General features: G+C 31.5%; 1 protein-coding gene across 1 annotated transcript in view; it reads right to left on the bottom strand.

Moving 5' to 3' along the window:
- Window positions 1–14,668: 14,668 nt before the first annotated feature.
- Window positions 14,669–22,045, bottom strand: part of LOC119602604 (nuclear migration protein nudC) — a 49,078-nt gene continuing 41,701 nt past the window's right edge. The window contains exons 4-6 of the mRNA XM_037954203.1: window positions 15,413–15,607; window positions 15,133–15,335; window positions 14,669–15,072 (exon numbers count right to left, since the gene is read on the bottom strand). Of these exons, the coding sequence (XP_037810131.1) occupies window positions 15,021–15,072; window positions 15,133–15,335; window positions 15,413–15,607 (450 nt within the window). The 3' untranslated portion in view covers window positions 14,669–15,020. The remainder of the gene's footprint in view (window positions 15,073–15,132; window positions 15,336–15,412; window positions 15,608–22,045) is intronic.

Here is a 22,045-nt window from a genome sequence, read left to right as displayed (position 1 = left end):
CTTTGAACTAAAGATGTTGCCACTAGTTCTTCAACTCGATCTAAGGAACATTGTTGTGATGCCAAAGAACTTCTAAGGAACTTTCAAAGATCCAGTGCTTTGACACTAGCTATACATGCAATGTTACTCCTATTGAACCTATACAGTTCCAAAACAATTTCTTAGACCACGTAGAAGTGTGGAAAAATTAAAAAAAAAAAATCGGTTTGGCTTAAGTAGGACCACACAATTTTGTGTGAATTCACAAAACATTATCGTAAACCCCTTATATATAACCGTTGTCCAATGCCATAGATTACAGTCTAGCATTGATTTGTCACACTCTAAACTGATCCGCAGATATCCTCGATTGACCACCTCAATTGTAAATGTTGGTGGAGTCGGTCTCGAAGCGAGCGCTTGCAATTAGCAAGCGATATTTCGACAAACTGTCGGCATGCTCCCTTGCAGTGTTTGAAAGGGAAACCATACTAGTCCGGTTTCCCCTTCAAATATCAAAATCAGGTATATATGTATCTCTTATTGAATCGAAATCAGACACAATCCTACGTTTCGCAATCTTATTAAATGATGCCCAGTGTTTAAGGTCCAAGATTGATACCGTATACTCGTTAGAACCCAAACCAATTTGTAGAATGCTACACTGGTCCAATCTTGAACCAACCATCCGACTATATTACCACACACTCTATATTACCACATAGAGTTTTCAAAGTCAGAGTCCCTTCTAAGAGCGAGTGGTATATAGGTAACCTTCTGAGCGAATATAGCCCAGAATCTTTACAGATGATTCTAAAATGAACTGCGTGTTGTTTCTGGTGTCTTCTGTAAAGAAGTTGTAGTGCTTTTCAGCCTGAATGTCAGCCTGTAGGGTACTATACGATCTCAATATTCGTGGCAACATAGGAATCATTGTCGATAGTCAATAGGAACTTCTTTCGCTAAACTCCTGTACTATCAGTTCCATATTAATCAACCAATACTAAAAGGATCTGTCAAGGCTGCGTCGCCTGTCTGACATTACCCTTGTTTGGGTGCCTGTGGGGACTATTTTAAAAATGAACAGGCAGATGAGCTTGCAACTCCGTTAGGTTTTATCAAAAGCTGTATCCTCAGATTCTTTCTGCAAAAGGCTGAAAATACATGGAATAACCTAGGCACATGTGAGGGGCCAAATAGGCGGGAAATATCGAGATTCATAGCGGTAATAACAGGACACTGGGAGCTAGGCAGACATGCAAGTCGGCTGGGGCTCCCCTTTAACGAGTACTGTTAAAGTTGCAAAGACAGGGAAAAGGAAGAAATGATCTTTCATCTTCTCTGTGAATGCCCTGCTCTAGCCGTTAAGATAAACAGTTTTTTTTGGCAGATACTTCATATCCATCCTTGGTGAGATATCTAGGTATAAGCTTAATAATATCTTAAGATCTCTCACGGCTACAGGCTGGATCTAATACTATACAATACTACATCTGGCGAGTGGAGTGGTCTGGTCAAAATAGAGTTTCTTTGATACCACTTGACTGTTCACGAGCAGTGAACTTCCACGATAATCAACCAACCATGCTACACTGGTCATGAAGCTTAAAAGTGGGCGCAACTTAGAGGCCACCAAAGAAATTGCTATTTCATGTCCCGTATGGCCAACAATCATTAATCCCATAGACTTCAGTTGCACGAAAAGCGGGCCCAATTTTAACAATTACAACGGACAACAACATACTATATTCTTTAAAGCTTCCCTAGAACAAGTTCCGAGAGTGACAATTTCTAACCGGGACCGTTTTGTACAACGAGTGTCGGCTTTCATACAACTAGTTCGAAGTTGAAAATTAAGATCAAGAGCATTAATCTCAACGCCATAATAGAACGAATACTTGTTGTAGAACTAGTTGAGGAACTAATAAAAACATTTCAGGAAAACTTTAATATTTATTCCTTAATAAATTCATGATAAATGAAAATTTGTCGTTGCAAAAGACTTTCTATAGTCGAGCTTGTTTAGACATGTGACCTGAGGCATGAGATGATTGATCATTCTTTCAAAATTATTTTTCAGAATAATTACCAAAATGATATTAAAGTCATTAAAAATTCTTTGTTAAAAAATGTTCTCACGTTGGCTAATTCATCACCAAAACCGTGACTCACGTGAAAGATTTTTACAAAAAAAAACAAATTACAAACAACATGAGAACATTACGTTTACAATAAACACTTTTATAAATTGTAACATTTCGAAAATTTAACAAAAATTTTTAAAAGTTTAAAGCCCCTTTTTAAAGAATTCAAAATTTAATTTATTACATGCGGAATTGAATTTTTTATAAACATTTTACTAAAATTAAACAAATACATGTTTTAAAAAATAAACACATCAACTAAATTACGTTATTTTATTTATATAGTTTTTTTTTTTTAACAATTTCTATGAATTTTTAAATAATGCGTTGTTGTATGAAATACAAATAGTAGTATGTAGTAGCTTTTGTGCTTAGTTTCAAAAGTATTTATGTGTAAATTTTATTTGTTTTTATTTTCTATAGTATAACTATATATTTTTTCATCCAACAATAAACAAATCTATTATTAATATTCATACAAACTTTATGAGATTTTTTTAAGAAAATAATAATTATAAATTCTTTAAAACGAGTTTCTTTTAAAAGTAAAATATGGGAATTTTCTGCTGTCAGTAGTAGAAGTTACCAGTAGAATTTTGTACCAACAAAATCAGCAGCAGCATGTTTCTATAAGAATTGAACTGTTTTTGTTGCATAAAAATAGAAAAGGAAAAATGCTAAAAATAACTTCAACATATTTTTAGCCAAAATAACAAAGAAAATAAAAAATGTAAACAACTATAATAAATGGTAAAATAATGCAAGTCAAGGGGAAGTATAGCTGAGGGCGATAGTTGCTTCTTAAATCGTTGAACGTTGAGCTTTGTTAAAATTTGTAATTGTAAGATTTTTGGAAATAAAAAAAAACCTATAATAAAGAATTCTTAACAAATTGTTCCAAGAAAGTATTCAAGAATATTCCACAATTTCAGAATTATCGCAAATCTTTTTAGAAATAGAAAAATTATCTAAAATGATTCGAGAAATAAACTTCAGAAATGGTTCTGTGAAGGCGTTACGGGTCCGTTACTCGTTTTATGAAACATTTATGGAACCAGTTCTGTTCGAAGTTGTCGCTATTTGCACTTGTTCTAGGGAAGCTTCTGACTTGAAAAAAGTTATGGAACAGGTTCTTTTCTTGTGATTTTAGGTAGTTAGTTAGTTAGTTAGTTAGTTAGTTAGTTAGTTAGTTAGTTAGTTAGTTAGTTAGTTAGTTAGTTAGTTAGTTAGTTAGTTAGTTAGTTAGTTAGTTAGTTAGTTAGTTAGTTAGTTAGTTAGTTAGTTAGTTAGTTAGTTAGTTAGTTTAGTTAGTTAGTTCGTTAGTTAGTTCGTTAGTTAGTTAGTTAGTTGTTAGTAGTTAGTAGTTAGTTAGTTAGTTAGTTAGTTAGTTGTTAGTTAGTTAGTTAGTTAGTTCGTTTAGTTAGTAGTTAGTTCGTTCGTTAGTTAGTTAGTTAGTTCTTTAGTTTCGTTCGTTCGTTCGTTCGTTAGTTCGTTAGTTCGTTCGTAGTTCGTTAGTTAGTTCTTTCGTTCGTTTTTCGTTAGTTCTTCGTTCGTTCGTTCGTTCGTTCGTTTTCGTTCTTCGTTCGTTCGTTTCGTTCGTTCGTTTCGTTCGTTCGTTCGTTATTCGTTCGTTCGTTCGTTCGTTCTTCGTTAGTTCGTTCGTTCGTTCGTTCGTTCTTCGTTCGTTTCGTTCGTTCGTTCGTTCGTTGTTAGTTCGTTCGTTCGTTAGTTATTGTTCGTTCGTTCGTTCGTTTAGTTCTTGTTCGTTCGTTCGTTTCGTTCGTTAGTTATTCGTTAGTTCGTTCGTTCGTTCGTTCGTTCGTTCGTTCGTTCGTTCGTTCGTTTCGTTCGTTCGTTCGTTCGTTCGTTCGTTCGTTCGTTCGTTTTTCGTTCGTTCGTTCTTCGTTCGTTCGTTTCGTTCGTTCGTTCGTTCGTTCGTTCTTTCTTCGTTCGTTCGTTCGTTCGTTCGTTGTCGTTCGTTCGTTCGTTCGTTCGTTCGTTCGTTCGTTCGTTCGTTCGTTCGTTCGTTCGTTCGTTCGTTCGTTCGTTTCCGTTCGTTCGTTCTTCGTTCGTTCTTCGTTTCGTTCGTTCGTTCGTTCGTTCGTTTCGTTTCGTTCGTTCGTTCGTTCGTTCGTTCGTTCGTTCTTTAGTTCGTTCGTTCGTTCTTCTCGTTCGTCGTTCGTTCGTTCGTTCGTTCGTTTCGTTGTTCGTTCGTTCGTTCGTTCGTTCGTTTCGTTCGTTCGTTAGTTCGTTCGTTCGTTCGTTCGTTCGTTCGTTCGTTCGTTCGTTCGTTCGTTTTCGTTCGTTCGTTCTTCTTCGTTCGTTCGTTCGTTCGTTCGTTCGTTCGTTCGTTCGTTCGTTCGTGTTCGTTCGTTAGTTCGTTTATTGCATCACTTCATCATTCACTCAATTAATTTTGGATAGGTTAGGTTCGGTTACTTGATTGTTCACGAGTTTACATTACTGGAGACACTGAGTCCATTATCTTAAAACCTTCATGATACTAGTAAAGATCAAGGTTCATCGAATTACTACTCTTCGAACTAATTACTCTGGATCCCATCCAGTATGAAAGAATCTATCATCCGGATGTTGACCTCGGATAAATTTGTTGAATTCTGATGAAAGTTGCAGCCTAACAAGTTACATCTATATTCTGATAGGCTGGCACGTTTAAATAAAATTTTTCTTTATATCGGAGTAAAAAAAATATAAATTTGTCTGGTATTTTCGTTGTTTCGGAACTAGCGAGTATTTCATTGAACAATGTACTTTGGATCACAATAAAGTTCCACAGAACTGGTTCGAGAATTAAGAGCGATTGCAATTTTTTTGGAGAATTTATTAAAAAAAAAAAAAAAACTTAATACCAAAGATAATCAAAAAAAAAACTCTCTTAAAAGAGAATTGTTCGAAAATCATTCGCGAAATAACCGAAAATCTTTCCATATTGAGAATTCTTTTTTATTCAAATTCATTCCATAAAAATAAACTTGATAATCTCTTTCTAAAAAAGTAATCATATAACAATTAAGCAAAAACACTGCCCAAAAAAATCGAAACCCTGAAACCGAATCAGGTTCATCACAACAGATTTTTGAAAAATCCCGTTATTTCCTATAACTGAGACCTGAAGTTTATAACGATTGTCGCTGACATACATAGATCTTAATGGTTGTCGTAGTTCTTGCATGTTTCTCTTTCTGAAAATTAAATTTATAGAGAATCATTCCCGAAATATTCGAAAATCTTTCCATTCATAGGATTTTTTTCAGAATACATTAAAAATCTTTCGCGAATAAATAATTAATAGAAACCCTTCGCGAAATAATTGAAAATATATCCATGAACATAGAAATTATCTAAAAATGTTCCATTATTTAATATAGAATTCATTGAAAATCATTCGCGAATAAAAAAATAATTCATTGAAAAACTTAAATGTCAAACCAGGCTGAGTGAGATGAAATTCTCTAAGAAGAAATTCTTTTGTTAAGTATCAGCAGTCCTTCCCCACTAAAAAATCATAGCAATAATACAACAGTGGGCGTTAATTTTATGACGCATATAAAAACAACAATAACAAATGACAATATTTAGCAAAAAAAAATATGAGAATATTTTGCAATCATACTGGTATATAGTTACCTATAAAAAAGCTAATAAAACAAATAAAAAAAACTAAATAATATTAAACAATGTTGCGTCACTCCCGGATTAAATGAATTCTTTCTTAGCTCAAACTCACAAACGATTGATTCCATTCAAAACAGCTGATGACAGCACGTGAGTAAATTGATTTAAAACACGCATGAATGAGTCTAGAATTGACGGCGTTGCGAATTGTAAATTCCATTTAAATTATTCAACAAAATAAATATTAAATTAAATATAATAAATAGTTATACAACAAAGTGTTAAATATACAATAAATAAATAAATAAAATAGTATTTGCTTTACAATTAATTAATATTATTTTGTTATTTAACAGTAAAATTTAAGAGCAAATATTGATGTCTGGCTATTTTGAAAAAAATTAAAATGTTCAAAACAAATATATAAAGAATTGTTTAAAACTTTTGTTTAGAATTTAAATAAGTGCAGCTGATTTATAATGTTTTCATTTGTTTTTGTTTTTAAATTTATTTTTAGATATTTTGGGGTTTTTTCGAATGCTTTTTATTTGCTTTTTTTTACGTCAAACTTTAAAATATTTCTTTATTTTTGTTTTTATAACTGTTTTTATTATATAATTTTAAATTGTTTAGTTTATAAATTATATAAAGTGTAAGCCTTAATATTACTCATTATTTATTTTTAAAAAAATTTAATTATTTTTTACTTTAAAATTGCTGATAAAAAGATTTCAAATAATTTTAATTTTAAAAATAATTAAAATTTTTAATTATCTTCAAATGTTATTTCAACACTTTCAAAATAAACATTCCAACTCAAAAATCCTTTCACTTTCTTACGAATTTCATTCAGTAAATTAAGAATTCTTTTTTTTTTTTTTTTTGTCAATTTAATTATCAGATTTACAATTAATTGACTCCGCTGTTCTGTCAATTCGCTTGTTAACTGATCAAAATTTTAATGACTTTAGAGTGGTGGAGATTGTAGAACAATTACATTATTTGTACGAAACATTAATTTAAGATTTTAATATTTCAATTTGTTTTTATTTTTATTACAAACATTTAATCGACAATTGTTATTAATGCAACACTCCTCTTTTTTTAGCATTAAATTCACTGGTTTATGAGCAAAATAATTTTAATAAATTATGTTTTTTTATGAAACTAGTTAGTTTTTTTTATTTTAGTAATATAGTTAGTGTTTTTTTAGTTCAGTAGATCTTTTAATGCTTAAATAATGTTTTTATATGTAATCATAATTTTTAATAGTTTTGAGAAATACTTAATTGCGTGTTAAATAAATGAGAATTATAACGTTAGATTTGTAAATTATACATATTTAAGTTGATATTCCGAATCTAAGTAAAAAATCTGATATTAGGATACTCTAAGTATTATTCCTCCCTAATCGTTTTGTTCTCTTGATTCCAAAAAAGAACCATCCGATACTTCAAACAAATTTGATTTGACTCTTTGAGATAATAGAGATCATGAAAGAGGCTTGAAGAGCCAGGCTGTTACATAAAACTTGTTGTACCAATTTGTCTTCCTCTAAACAATTTCTGCAATAACTGTGGATAGTCCATACTAGGCACACTAGTCTATAGTCTAGTCTATAGTCTAGTCTATAGTCTAGTCTATAGTCTAGTCTATAGTCTAGTCTATAGTCTAGTCTATAGTCTAGTCTATAGTCTAGTATATAGTCTAGTCTAGTCTATAGTCTAGTCTATAGTCTAGTCTATAGTCTAGTTCTATAGTCTAGTCTAGTCTATTTATAGTCTAGTCTATAGTCTAGTCTATAGCTCTAGTCTATAGTCTAGTCTATAGTCTACGTCTATAGTTCTAGTCTATAGTCTAGTCTATAGTTCTAGTCCTATAGTCTAGTCTATAGTCTAGTCTATAGTCTAGTCTATAGTCTAGTCTATAGTAGTCTATAGTCTATCTATAGTCTAGTCTATAGTCTAGTCTATAGTCTCGTCTATAGTCTAGTCTATAGTCTAGTCTATAGTCTAGTCTATAGTCTAGTCTATAGTCTAGTCTATAGTCTAGTCTTATAGTCTAGTCTATAGTCTAGTCTATAGTCTAGTCTATAGTCTAGTCTATAGTCTAGTCTATAGTCTAGTCTAAGTCTAGTCTATAGTCTGGTCTATAGTCTAGTCTATAGTCTAGTTCTAGTTAGTCTAGTCTAGTCTATCTAGTCTATAGACTAGTCTATAGTCCAGTCTATAGTCTAGTCTATAGTCTAGTCTATAGTTTAGTCTATAGTCTAGTCTATAGTCTAGTCTATAGTCTAGTCTATAGACTAAACTATAGTCTAGTCTATAGTTTAGTCTAGTCTATAGTCTAGTCTATAGTCTAGTCTATAGTCTAGTCTATAGTCTAGTCTATAGTCTAGTCTATAGTCTAGTCTATAGTCTAGTCTATAGTCTAGTCTATAGTCTAGTCTATAGTCTAGTCTATAGTCTAGTCTATAGTCTAGTCTATAGTCTAGTCTATAGTCTAGTCTATAGTCTAGTCTACAGTCTAGTCTATAGTCTAGTCTATAGTCTAGTCTATAGTCTAGTCTATAGTCTAGTCTATAGTCTAGTCTATAGTCTATAGTCTAGTCTATAGTCTAGTCTATAGTCTAGTCTATAGTCTAGTCTATAGTCTAGTCTATAGTCTAGTCTATAGTCTAGTCTAGTCTAGTCTATAGTCTAGTCTATAGTCTAGTCTATAGTCTAGTCTATAGTCTAGTCTATAGTCTAGTCTATAGTCTAGTCTATAGTCTAGTCTATAGCTAGTCTATAGTCTAGTCTAGTCTAGTCTATAGTCTAGTCTATAGTCTAGTCTATAGTCTGGTCTATGTCTATAGTCTAGTCTATAAGTCTATAGTCTAGTCTATAGTCTAGTCTATAGTCTAGTCTATAGTCTAGTCTAGTCTAGTCTATAGTCTAGTCTATAGTCTAGTCTATAGTCTAGTCTATAGTCTAGTCTATAGTCTAGTCTATAGTCTAGTCTATAGTCTAGTCTATAGTCTAGTCTATAGTCTAGTCTATAGTCTAGTCTATAGTCTAGTCTATAGTCTAGTCTATAGTCTAGTCTATAGTCTAGTCTATAGTCTAGTCTATAGTCTAGTCTATAGTCTAGTCTATAGTCTAGTCTATAGTCTAGTCTATAGTCTAGTCTATAGTCTAGTCTATAGTCTAGTCTATAGTCTAGTCTATAGTCTAGTCTATAGTCTAGTCTATAGTCTAGTCTATAGTCTAGTCATAGTCTAGTCTATAGTCTAGTCTATAGTCTAGTCTATAGTCTAGTCTATAGGTCCCTAGTCTATAGTCTAGTCTATAGTCTAGTCTATAGTCTAGTCTATAGTCTAGTCTATAGTCTAGTCTATAGTCTAGTCTATAGTCTAGTCTATAGTCTAGTATTTAGTCTAGTCTATAGTCTGAGTCTATAGTCTAGTCTATAGTCTAGTCTATAGTCTAGTCTTAGTCTAGTCCTAGTAGTCTATAGTTAGTCTATAGTCTAAGTCTAGTCTATAGTCTAGTCTATAGTCTAGTCTATAGTCTAGTCTATAGTCTAGTCTATATCTAGTCTTAGTCTAGGCTATAGTCTAGTCTATAGTCTAGTCTATAGTCTAGTCTATAGTCTAGTCTATAGTCTAGTCTATAGTCTATAGTCTATAGTCTAGTCTATAATCTAGTCTATAGTCTAGTCTATAGTCTAGTCTATAGTCTAGTCTATAGTCTAGCTCTATAGTCTAGTCTATAGCTATAGTCTAGTCTATAGTCTAGTCTATAGTCTAGTCTATAGTCTAGTCTATAGTCTAGTCTATAGTCTAGTCTATAGTCTAGTCTATAGTCTAGTCTATAGTCTAGTCTAGTCTAGTCTAGTCTAGTCTAGTCTAGTTGTAGTCTAGTCTAGTCTAGTCTAGTCTATAGTCTAGTCTATAGTCTAGAGTAGTAGTCTAGTCAATAGTCTAGTCTATAGTCTAGTCTATACTATAGTCTAGTCTAGTCTATAGACTAGAGTCTACAGTCTAGTCTATAGTATAGTCCGATACGGTGGTGTGAAACAATCTGATGGAGATCTCCTCCCTGTGGCATGTTACCTTATTAAAAGACTTGATGTGATTGCAATCCAGGGTAAAAGACGTGCTACTAATAGCTCTTGTCTACCGAGACTATAAACTGGTGTTGATTAAATGTATCCTCAGCTTTTCCTTGGAATGATTAGACAAGGGGTCGAATCAGAAAACCACATAATCTGGTACTAAGGGTGGCCAGTCGCAGGATATTATCCTGGCTGGTCAATTAGTTGAGGTTCCATTGGCAGTTCGTGGATAGTGCCTGTGGTTTAAACTCAAATTCTTGGGAAGAGAATGGGTTAAAGAACTGACGCACTGTGAAATCTATAATTTGGAATAAGTTCTTTGCTGTTGCCGAAGTCAACAAATACCCCACAGAGGACTGACTGTGGTACTAAGCGTTTTAAATGAGTTGGTGTTAAATATATATGATACAGGATGAATATAAGGGTATACGGGTCTTCTCCCGCTTCTCCCGTATACTCAAAGTGAGTGTGTCGGAAGTCCTCGGGTTATTTTATTTCGTAACTGCCGAATACGTCTCTTTCATCTACGTGGTTGTAAACGGCAATTTTCAGAGATTGGATAGTCCGAGTACTTGAGCAAAGAACCATGTATAAAAATTGCCACCCGCGTGTAAGATACACAAAAGCTTACCCAGTGGGTGGTGAAAAAAGTGCAATAAAGGATAGACGCTCATTTGAGTCCACCTAACTGTGATTCCGTAGTGATCGTAGAAGTCTTGTGTTATAGTACTACTCACTACTTCCAGAATTATACGGATTTGATTTACGAAGTTCAGGATATGTTTAAGATTTATTCCTGATAGCTGCTCTATAACTAAGAACCAAAATATTGTTGCCCGCTCTCAGTGAATGTCCTTGGATAGTAGCAGATAATATGATATACAGTCTCCTCCTTCTCGTTATGTCAACTTCTTCCCTAATCATTGTATTCGAGACCCATTCTCCTGCCACGATTACGAATAACACAGTGTCCCGTTATTATAATAGCGTTCTTATCAGCTCCATACGAAAACTTAAATGTAAGGTTAACGTAGAGGCCAGATTGACCTCAGTATGGAATAGATGGCTTCGCTAAAGCATTTGATTTGATCCATTTCATATAACAGTTTGTAAGGGAAATAACAGTCAAGGTGTCGATTTCATCATCCCCCTCATTTAACCATTCCTGTCGAGTTCGTATGCTATACAGTTTACTTGTCAATTGTCATGTTAAGGGACCCATATTAGCGTTATCCGGGAATATTTCGCTATCTCATTCAGAGATAACCGGTATTCTTCGGTTAACCTAGATGTCATGGGAAGCAATATAACCGGATCTATTGTATATCAGTGGGTACTCTTACCTTTTTAATTTACGATATCATTGCAATTATAAAGCAGCCGTCATTTGAGAAAGTTATGCCATTCGATAGGAAATGTCTTTACGATTTCTATATTCATGTATCAAATTTAATTAAAATTTAATTTATTTATATTTTATTATTAAAAATACCTTTAAAAATATCATTATATATATCACAAAGAGTCTCAATATCATTAAATTTGATTAATGAAATATTTGACATATTATTATCGGCAAAATAATCAAACTTTTCTAATTTTCTTTTTTGCCACTATAACAACACTTTATTCCTTTTTTAATCAAAAGACCCATCAAACTAATTATAAAATTATAATCCGGTATAAAAATAATTAATTTTTTTTAAATGCAACCGAAAAAAAAACCGTACACATGCCAACAATAAAAAGAAGTCTTTTGTCTACTTAATGGTAATCACAATATTCTTGATCTTTAAAAAGAAATATATTTATGACTGACATTCTATTATTTTAAAAATAAATCTTAAAACTATACGTAGGTAAGCATTTACGATATTAATTCTAAATATAAATCTAAGAAACAAATAATTAAAATTAATTAGCTATAACTTAAAAAAAAATACTCGTAATATTTTTCTATTTTATCAAAGGTTTAGTGACCCTAAAAAAAATCAAAGAAACCTTAAATGAATGATCGCTAAATAGCTGTTAATTCTTTAAAAGTGCTAAATAATTAAAAATATATTTGTGATTTAATCATTATTAAAAACTTAAACTTTTTTTCATTCAAATGAGTTTTTATGTAAGTTTTCGATATAATTTTTTAAATTTAATTAATTACTAATTAGTAAAAAGTTTTTGATAATTGTGAATTTTGAGCGAACATTCACATAGATTTTCACCAACAAAAGTGTTAGTTTGATAATGGTTAATTAATCATTAAGAAAGACTTTTTCTTTTTTAACATGTTTTGTCACACTTTTGATTTGAAACTTTCAATAATAATTCCAACAACTTATCTGAAACCCTAAAACAAAACGTTTCTCAAAGATTTGAATGCTTTTTTTATAGTATTTCTCTTAAATTCCTTTAAATCTAAAATCGGTAGGGTACTTAAACAGTCGGTTTATTTTAATTGTATCTCTCTTTTTTTACAACTAATTTATTTAACCACCTGGTATTTTTTTAATTAATCGTAGTTTGTCTATCTATTTCTGTAACTACTTATTAATTTAAACTTTCACTGATTTTTGTTTTGTCACATTTTAACACATAATTAACGCTTTTTGTCCATTTTCGCCATTTTAATAATAAGGTCTTGAAGCGTTCATTTTTTTTAATTTTGTAAAATTATAATCACTTGTCTCGTGTCTAAAGGGTTCTTTAAATAATTTATGACTCATTTGTCATTTGTATTCTTTTGCCACTTTTTGTTACCAGTTTGCAAGGTTGGCTAAAAATAGATTTTCTTTACTCATATCATGTCAAATTTTACAAATGGTTTTGTAATAAATGAACATCGTAGTAAAGTGTTGCCAAATGTTGAAAATTTACTTACTTTTTAAAGAATTTAGATTTTTAAGAATTTTAAATTTTAATTATAGTTAAATTTATAAACGATATTTTGAACAGAGAATCACTTCCAGCTTAGACTGAGGAAAACAAGCAAGGATTAAGATTGCACCACTAAAGGTTGGATTCTGCACACTTCTACTGTACGCTGCGATATTGTCTAAAAAACTATAAAAAAAACAGCCGCTAAGGATCGCTACATAATTCTGATCGATACATAATTCTGAACGATACATAATTCTGATCTGCGATATTTGCTTGATTTTTTCAGGCTCAAAGAATTCTTTAGGATCATTCAGTTCTCATTCTTTAGCTTCTTCTCAGTTCTACTTTAGTTCTAGTTAATTTCTAGATCTAGTAAACTTCTAGTTCAATTCCAGCTCAGTTCTATATCAACCCTAGTTTAGTTTTACTCCAGCTCTAGAATTCTGTTATAGATCTGTTCTAGTTTTGTTGTAGTTCTGACCTAATTCAGTTCTAGTTCATTTATAGTTCAGTTCTAATTCTATTCTAGTTTTGTTCTAGTTCTGTTCTACTTCTGTTCTAGTTCTGTTCTAGTTCTGTTCTAGTTCTGTTCTAGTTCTGTTCTAGTTCTGTTCTAGTTCTGTTCTAGTTCTGTTCTAGTTCTGTTCTAGTTCTGTTCTAGTTCTGTTCTAGTTCTGTTCTAGTTCTGTTCCAGTTCTGTTCTAGTTCTGTTCAGGTTCTGTTTTATTTCTGTTCTAGTTCTGTTCTAGTTCAGTTCTAGTTTAGTTTTAGTTCAGTTCTAGTTCAGTTCTAGATCAGTTCTAGTTCAGTTTTAGTTCAGTTCCAGTTTAGTTCTGGTTCAGTTCTTGTTCAGTTCTAGTTAAGTTCTAGTTCAGTTCTAGTTCAGTTCTAGTTCACTTCTAGTTCAGTTCTAGTTCAGTTCTAGTTCAGTTCTAGTTCAGTTCTAGTTCAGTTCTAGTTCAGTTCTAGTTCAGTTCTAGTTCAGTTCTAGTTCAGTTCTAGTTCAGTTCTAGTTCAGTTCTAGTTCAGTTCTAGTTCTGTTTTAGATCTGTTCTAGTTCAGTTCTAGTTCAGTTCTTGTTCAGTTCTAGTTCAGTTCTAGTTCAGTTCTAGTTCAGTTCTAGTTCAGTTCTAGTTCAGTTCTAGTTCAGTTCTAGTTCAGTTCTAGTTCAGTTCTAGTTCAGTTCTAGTTCAGTTCTAGTTCAGTTCTAGTTCAGTTCTAGTTCAGTTCTAGTTCAGTTCTAGTTCAGTTCTAGTCTAGTTCAGTTCTAGTTCAGTTCTAGTTCAGTTCTAGTTCAGTTCTAGTTCAGTTCTAGTTCAGTTCTAGTTCAGTTCTAGTTCAGTTCTAGTTCAGTTCTAGTTCAGTTCTAGTTCAGTTCTAGTTCAGTTCTAGTTCAGTTCTAGTTCAGTTCAGTTCTAGTTCAGTTCTAGCTTAGTTCTAGTTTATTTTTAGTTCATTTATAGTTCAGTTCAGCTTAGTTTTAGTTCAGTTCGATATCAGTTCTAGTTTCGTTCTAGTTCTGTTCTAGTTCTGTTATAGTTCTGGTCTAGTTCTGTTCTAGTTCTGTTCTAGTTCTGTTCTAGTTCTGTTCTAGTTCTTTCTAGTTCTGTTCTAGTTCTGTTCTAGTTCTGTTCTAGTTCTGTTCAAGTTCTGTTCTAGTTCGGTTCAATTCTACCTCAACTCTATTTCACTTCTAGCTTAGTCATAATTCAGTTTCAGAATTCTGAAAAATACACTTTCTCGAACCAAACTTTATTTTTAGTAAATTTATGTTATTTTTATTATTTTAGCAGAAAAAATCACAACATCTTTGGTGAAAGGGAATTTTTTTGCCACTAAATCCACAACTAATAATTCAATATTATTATGACAGTTTATAAAACAAAACAATAATTATTGTTTAAAATAATGGAAATGTTTATTAATTTTAAGAAATGCTAATTTTTATTAAAAACAAATTAAACAAACGAAAATGATTATTATTTTAAATAATAGCTATTTATTTATTTATTTATTAGAAAATATTTCAGTTTAAATAAAAAAAGAAATGCTAATTTTTTAATAAAATAATAAACTGCATAAAACAGATAAAGTGTTTATAATGTTAAAAAAAGAAATATTTTTTTGTAAAAAATAATAAAAATACATTTAAGTAAAGAGAATTGAAAGTTAAAAAAAGAATGCTGTTGTTGTTGTTTGTAGTTTGGTTGCCACTGCAAAGGCGTTCACATACTTAATGTTGTAAGGAAGTGCATATATCAAATGGAAGGTCCTTTTAGACATTTACTAATTAAATTTACATTTCGAGAAATCCAATTCAGGATGTTGTTGCTGGAATCTGTTCAAATAACAATGTAACAATTATAATGCAAATTATAATAACAAAAGAAAAACCTACTTTTTCAAAATATCCTGTTTCTTTTGATCATCACTGGTGGGTAGACCCATTTCCTTTTGACGCTGATCATACATCATTTTCTCAACCAAACTTCTGGTTTCACCCTCCAAATCGGAAAGTTTTGAAGGTTCTGGATTGATCTTGCGGGTAGAAATTGGTGGATCAGTCATAACTAAACGATCCCACCAGTTCATTTTATTAATCTGTAAAACAAAACAAAACACAAACATAGTTTTATTAATTAAAAACAAAGTTACATTTTCTTTTTTCGCCCACAAACCTTTTCCAATGTAATTTGTACAGTTTTACTATCTTGCAATACCCAAAGACATTCCTCCACCTTAACCTCGGCACACAATTGACCATTGATAATGGGCTCTTGACCTTTAAGGCCCACCTTGAGTGTTTTCTTTTGTATGTCCACCACCAAGTCACGAGCTCTCAAATTGAATGTTACATTAAATGGTATTTTAAGCTAAAAATAAAATAAAAACACAAATAAACATAAATATAAAACATACGATTTACGATTGTTTATAACATTGTAGTTTTTGTATTTTGTTAAGCATCAATCTAAATTTAACACAAAAAAATTACAAGATTAAAATAAATAAGTAGATAATAAACCATTTTGTAAAATCTTCTTCAGTTTGAGCTCTTTAATGAAAACCTTGACTTTTGAAAAGTTCTTCTTTGTGTTCTTTACTACATTGTGTGGTTTGGATGAAAAAAAAAAAACTACAATCATTCCATTCCAATTGATCACAACAAAAAAACTATAAAAATCTTCTTCAACATTATGCCACAAGTTCTTTTTATACTTTTAAGTTGCCTTTCTTTTTTTATTCAGTTTTAAATTACAGTATTTGAGCGCGTTGTTGGTACGTATTACAAATATACATCCTACTTGGATCCATCAACTGATCGATTTCACCCGACAGTTCTACTTCAGTTCTGTTCTAGTTCGGTTCTAGTTTGGTTCTAGTTCGGTTCTAGATCTGTTCTGGTTCTGTTCTAGTTCTATTCTAGTTCTGTTCTAGTTCTGTTCTAGTTCTGTTCTAGTTCTGTTCTAGTTCTGTTCTAGTTCTGTTCCAGTTCTGTTCTGGTTCTGTTCTAGTTCTGTTCTAGTTCTGTTCTAGTTCTGTTCTAATTCTGTTCTAGTTCTGTTCTGTTCTAGTTCTGTTCTAGTTCTGTTCTAGTTCTGTTCTAGTTCTGTTCTAGTTCTGTTCTAGTTCTGTTCTAGTTCTGTTCTAGTTCTGTTCTGTTCTAGTTCTTTTCTAGTTCTGTTCTAGTTCTGTTCTAGTTCTGTTCTAGTTCTGTTCTAGTTCTGTTCTAGTTCTGTTCTATTTCTGTTCTAGTTCTGTTCTAGTTCTGTTCTAGTTCTGTTCTAGTTCTGTTCTAGTTCTGTTCTAGTTCTGTTCTAGTTCTGTTCTAGTTCTGTTCTAGTTCTGTTCTAGTTCTGTTCTAGTTCTGTTCTATTTCTGTTCTAGTTTTGTTCTAGTTCTGTTCTAGTTCTGTTCTAGTTCTGTTCTAGTTCTGTTCTAGTTTTGTTCTAGTTCTGTTCTAGTTCTGTTCTAGTTCTGTTCTAGTTCTGTTCTAGTTCTGTTCTAGTTCTGTTCTAGTTCTGTTCTAGTTCTGTTCTAGTTCTGTACTAGTTCTGTTCTAGTTCTGTTCTAGTTCTGTTCTAGTTCTGTTCTAGTTCTGTTCTAGTTCTGTTCTGGTTCTGTTCTAGTTCTGTTCTAGTTCTGTTCTAGTTATGTTCTAGTTCTGTTCTAGTTCTGTTCTAGTTCTGTTCTAGTTCTGTTCTGTTCTAGTTCTGTTCTAGTTCTGTTCTAGTTCTGTTCTAGTTCTGTTCTAGTTCTGTTCTAGTTCTGTTCTAGTTCTGTTCTATTTCTGTTCTAGTTCTGTTCTAGTTCTGTTCTAGTTCTGTTCTAGTTCTGTTCTAGTTCTGTTCTAGTTCTGTTCTAGTTCTGTTCTAGTTCTGTTCTAGTTCTGTTCTAGTTCTGTTCTAGTTCTGTTCTATTTCTGTTCTAGTTTTGTTCTAGTTCTGTTCTAGTTCTGTTCTAGTTCTGTTCTAGTTCTGTTCTAGTTTTGTTCTAGTTCTGTTCTAGTTCTGTTCTAGTTCTGTTCTAGTTCTGTTCTAGTTCTGTTCTAGTTCTGTTCTAGTTCTGTTCTAGTTCTGTTCTAGTTCTGTTCTAGTTCTGTTCTAGTTCTGTTCTAGTTCTGTTCTAGTTCTGTTCTAGTTCTGTTCTAGTTCTGTTCTAGTTCTTTTCTAGTTCTGTTCCAGTTGTGTTCTAGTTCTACAAACTACTCCTCCCTTTAATAGTACGAAAATTAGTTAAAAAGTCAAAAAAAATTTCCCTTTCAAGCAATTCAAGGTTTTATATACTCTTATAACTAATAACTAAACTGATTACATTTCCGAATTTTATCATGCGTACCAATGTCGTGCTGTTGTGACTGTATTTAAAATAACAAAATTATACACATGTTTCTTTTTTTATAAATTTTATAAAAACATAGTTTTTTTACGTAAATACATCTTGCTAATTGCATTTATACTTCTATTTATGTATGATTATAGAGGGAGAACTGACTACTTTAAACATGATCTTATAATTAAGTTCTATATAGTTTTCTAGGCACATTTTAGATTCGCCTGCTTGCATGGTCATCGGTTCTATAGAGATTTTTTATTTAACTTTTCAAAAATCATGTTAATGACTTGATCATTTTGTTAGTTTTTTTGTTTGTTTATAAATAAAACAAACAAAAAAACAGACAAAATTTTAATCGTCATCAGCATGATCATCATTATTATAATTATTATTAAATATGTTGTTGTTTTGGGGCCGGTCACGTTAAAGTCACTGTCCAGTACAGATTGTTTTTCCCTTTGTCAAGGTTATTTTTATTATTTTTTCTTCTTCTTCTTTTTACATTTTTTATTGTTGTAGTTTATTATTATTGTTGTTTTTGTTTTATGATCAATTGGTCACTTTTTTCTCTCGTTGTTGTTGTTGTTGTTGTCTTCAAATTCAGAGTCGTGCAGTCAGTCGCCGTCTTCATTGTTGTGCCAATGTTGGCAATGTGAACAAACGGTATTTTATAGTTTAATTGGCCACAACATTTCAAGGTCATTGCAATGCCTTTGCTGGAACTCTCCCTACTCGTAGTGCCGCTGTTAAAGATGCTGATGATGATCTTCAAGTCAGTAACTCTTTTTTTGTTTTTGTTTTCAATGTTTTGATCTTTTCATTTTTGTTTTCAAAGATCATGATGATTTTACTTTTAATCTTTCTTTTTTGTTTTAGTTTCTTAAAGAATGTGGAACAACTTGTTCTGAATACAGAAAATCCCAGCTAATAAACAACAAAAATATCACAAAACAAAAATGAAAGGATTCCGTTTATTGTTTACCTTTGTATAAAGTGATTTCTTTAAAGTGATAGTGTTTTGCAAAAGGATCGTACTATAAAATAAAAACATTCTGTTCACAAAAAATACTTGACCTACCTTACATGCCTGTTCAACTTAAAAACATATGGATAAAAACATCGAAATTAACTTAAAATTTGCAACCTATTTAGCACTTTAGCATAAACAACAAAAGTACACATAAACCGGAAACTTTAAATTCAAATTAACAGGCGACCGTTACTATTTCATTGAGCAGAGGCCGTTTTTGGGCGATTGCGTTTGATTAATCAACATTTTTTAATTAAAATTCATTAACGATAAGAGTTAAAATAAACATCTTCATTAATAAAATTTTTCCACTTTAAATGTTTTTATTTTATGTTGATTATAATTTGGACACGCATAAAGTTATAAACGCAAAATTGATTTATTTTAAAGCGTACGCATATTATGCAAAATTTTTGTTTAGGGAATTCAAATCATTAATTTTTAATTAGCAAAACCTCTAAATCTAGATAATCTTATAGTATGTGAGAATTTGAATACTTGTAAAAAACATCCTCTTCAAGGCATTTTTAAAATATTATTTCAGTTCTAGTTCAGTTCTAGTTCAGTTCTAGTTCAGTTCTAGTTCAGTTCTAGTTCAGTTCTAGTTCAGTTCTAGTTCAGTTCTAGTTCAGTTCTAGTTCAGTTCAGTTCTAGTTCAGTTCTAGTTCAGTTCTAGTTCAGTTCTAGTTCAGTTCTAGTTCAGTTCTAGTTCAGTTCTAGTTCAGTTCTAGTTCAGTTCTAGTTCAGTTCAGTTCTAGTTCAGTTCTAGTTCAGTTCTAGTTCAGTTCTAGTTCAGTTCTAGTTCAGTTCTAGTTCAGTTCTAGTTCAGTTCTAGTTCAGTTCTAGTTCAGTTCTAGTTCAGTTCTAGTTCAGTTCTAGTTCAGTTCTAGTTCTAGTTCAGTTCTAGTTCAGTTCTAGTTCAGTTCTAGTTCAGTTTAGTTCAGTTCTAGTTCAATTCTAGTTCAGTACTAGTTCAGTTCTAGTTCAGTTCTAGTTCAGTTCTAGTTCTAGTTCAGTTCTAGTTCAGTTCTAGTTCAGTTCTAGTTCAGTTCTAGTTCAGTTCTAGTTCAGTTCTAGTTCAGTTCTAGTTCAGTTCTAGTTCAGTTCTAGTTCAGTTCTAGTTCTGTTCTAGTTCTGTTCTAGTTCTGTTCTAGTTCTGTTCTAGTTCTGTTCTAGTTCTGTTCTAGTTCTTTTCTAGTTCTGTTCTAGTTCTGTTCTAGTTCTGTTCTAGTTCTGTTCTAGTTCTGTTCTAGTTCTGTTCTAGTTCTGTTTTAGTCCTGTTTTAGTTCTGTTCTAGTTCAGTCCTAGTTCAGTTCTAGTTCTGTTCTAGTTCTGTTCTAGTTCTGTTCTAGTTCTGTTCTAGTTCTGTTCTAGTTCTGTTCTAGTTCTGTTCTAGTTCTGTTCTAGTTCTGTTCTAGTTCTGTTCTAGTTCTGTTCTAGTTCTGTTCTAGTTCTGTTCTAGTTCTGTTCTAGTTCTGTTCTAGTTCCGTTCTAGTTCCGTTCTAGTTCCGTTCTAGTTCTGTTCTAGTTCTGTTCTAGTTCTGTTATAGTTCTGTTCTAGTTCTGTTCTAGTTCTGTTCTAGTTCTGTTCTAGTTCTGTTCTAGTTCTGTTCTAGTTCTGTTCTAGTTCTGTTCTAGTTCTGTTCTAGTTCTGTTCTAGTTCTGTTCTAGTTCTGTTCTAGTTCTGTTCTAGTTCTGTTCTAGTTCTGTTCTAGTTCTGTTCTAGTTCTGTTCTAGTTCTGTTCTAGTTCTGTTCTAGTTCTGTTCTAGTTCTGTTCTAGTTCTGTTCTAGTTCTGTTCTAGTTCTGTTCTAGTTCTGTTCTAGTTCTGTTCTAGTTCTGTTCTAGTTCTGTTCTAGTTCTGTTCTAGTTCTGTTCTAGTTCTGTTCTAGTTCTGTTCTAGTTCTGTTCTAGTTCTGTTCTAGTTCTGTTCTAGTTCTGTTCTAGTTCTGTTCTAGTTCTGTTCTAGTTCTGTTCTAGTTCTGTTCTAGTTCTGTTCTAGTTGTTCTAGTTGTTCTAGTTATGTTCTAGTTCTGTTCTAGTTCTGTTCTAGTTCCGTTCTAGTTCCGTTCTAGTTCTGTTCTAGTCAAAAGGATAGTCCACAGTCAAGTCTATATAGTAAACCATTGACTAGTCATTGAACTGTTCAATAGACTAGCAAATAAAATAGACCAATGGTCTATTGGTCCCTAAATTAGTCAACATAGATAAGTCTTCAAAATAATTTATAGAACATTCCCAAGACTAGTCTAGTACTAGTAGATAAACTTTCAAATATCTCAAATTGAATATAGTAACAGTGATCAAGTTATGCCCACACTATTTTTACTTTGTAATTATACCCTTCAGCTCCATCAATTAATAATAAAAAACCTTTTTATAAATAAATTAAATGAAAAGCTATAAATTCATTTTAAATTGTTTTAATAAACTGAGAAAAATTTTACATTAAAGCAAACAGATGTGATATTTCATATTGATAGAAATTAAATTATATGAATTTTTAGATTTTAGAAATTAACGTTTTAAATTGCTAATTAATAAATTATTTTGAAATAAATTAAAAAATAATTATAATTAACTACTTTGTAATTATTAGTTTACAGCAAGTTATGATGATTGTCAATGATTAACCGATTGAGTAACTTCAATACAATTAACAAATTTCAGAAATTTAAAAGAATAATATTCAAATATAAAGAGATGTCTGACATGGTAATGACTTGGACTTAATGAACAACTTACTTATCAAGGACTATTGCATACAGTCTGCATTACTTAGAAGGAGTTTAGTGATGACTTACGAATAAGTACTAACATTTTTCATTTGATATTTTGTTTTCAAGTTGTATACTTAGCTTTTCATTTAAAAGCGATCATAGTAAGTACTTACAAAACTCCCTATTTGTTAGTGAGTGTGGTAAGTACTTGCCTTGTCATCACTGTGTTAAAATACATAATTTCTTGAAATGCTACTGCGTAAGTAAAGTTTAGCATTTGAAAACCCTTACATTTCAATGTAAGTTTTTGCTGGAACGATTATCTTATTTTTGAAACTCTTACGAATCAGCAATGACCCACATTTGCGTAAATGGGTTAAGCGAAAGTTAATTCATTTTGTATAAAATTTCTATACAATGTTAATTTCATTTTTTATATAATTAAAGTGGGTGTTACTTTTTTTTATTAGATTTTGTTTATGAATGTCTAAATTATTATTATTATTTTTTATTAAACAAATAAATTTAATTACATTTTGTATAACAGTTTTTGTTTAAAAACATTTCTATAAAGTTAATCAAATAAAAAATTTATTAAACAGCATTCTAAATGTGAAAAAAGTATTAAAAAACTCAAAAAAATAAATAATAGACAGGTCAAGGTCGTCAAACAAAATTATACTTTACACAACAGTGATCACAGAGGGCATTGTACTCAGAGATTAA

This window comes from Lucilia sericata, unplaced genomic scaffold (assembly GCF_015586225.1).
Source record: "Lucilia sericata isolate MDLA Ls3-8-SP2 unplaced genomic scaffold, ASM1558622v1 Contig000244F_arrow, whole genome shotgun sequence".
NCBI lineage: Eukaryota > Metazoa > Arthropoda > Insecta > Diptera > Calliphoridae > Lucilia > Lucilia sericata.
This window is presented reverse-complemented; position numbering and strand designations above follow the sequence as displayed.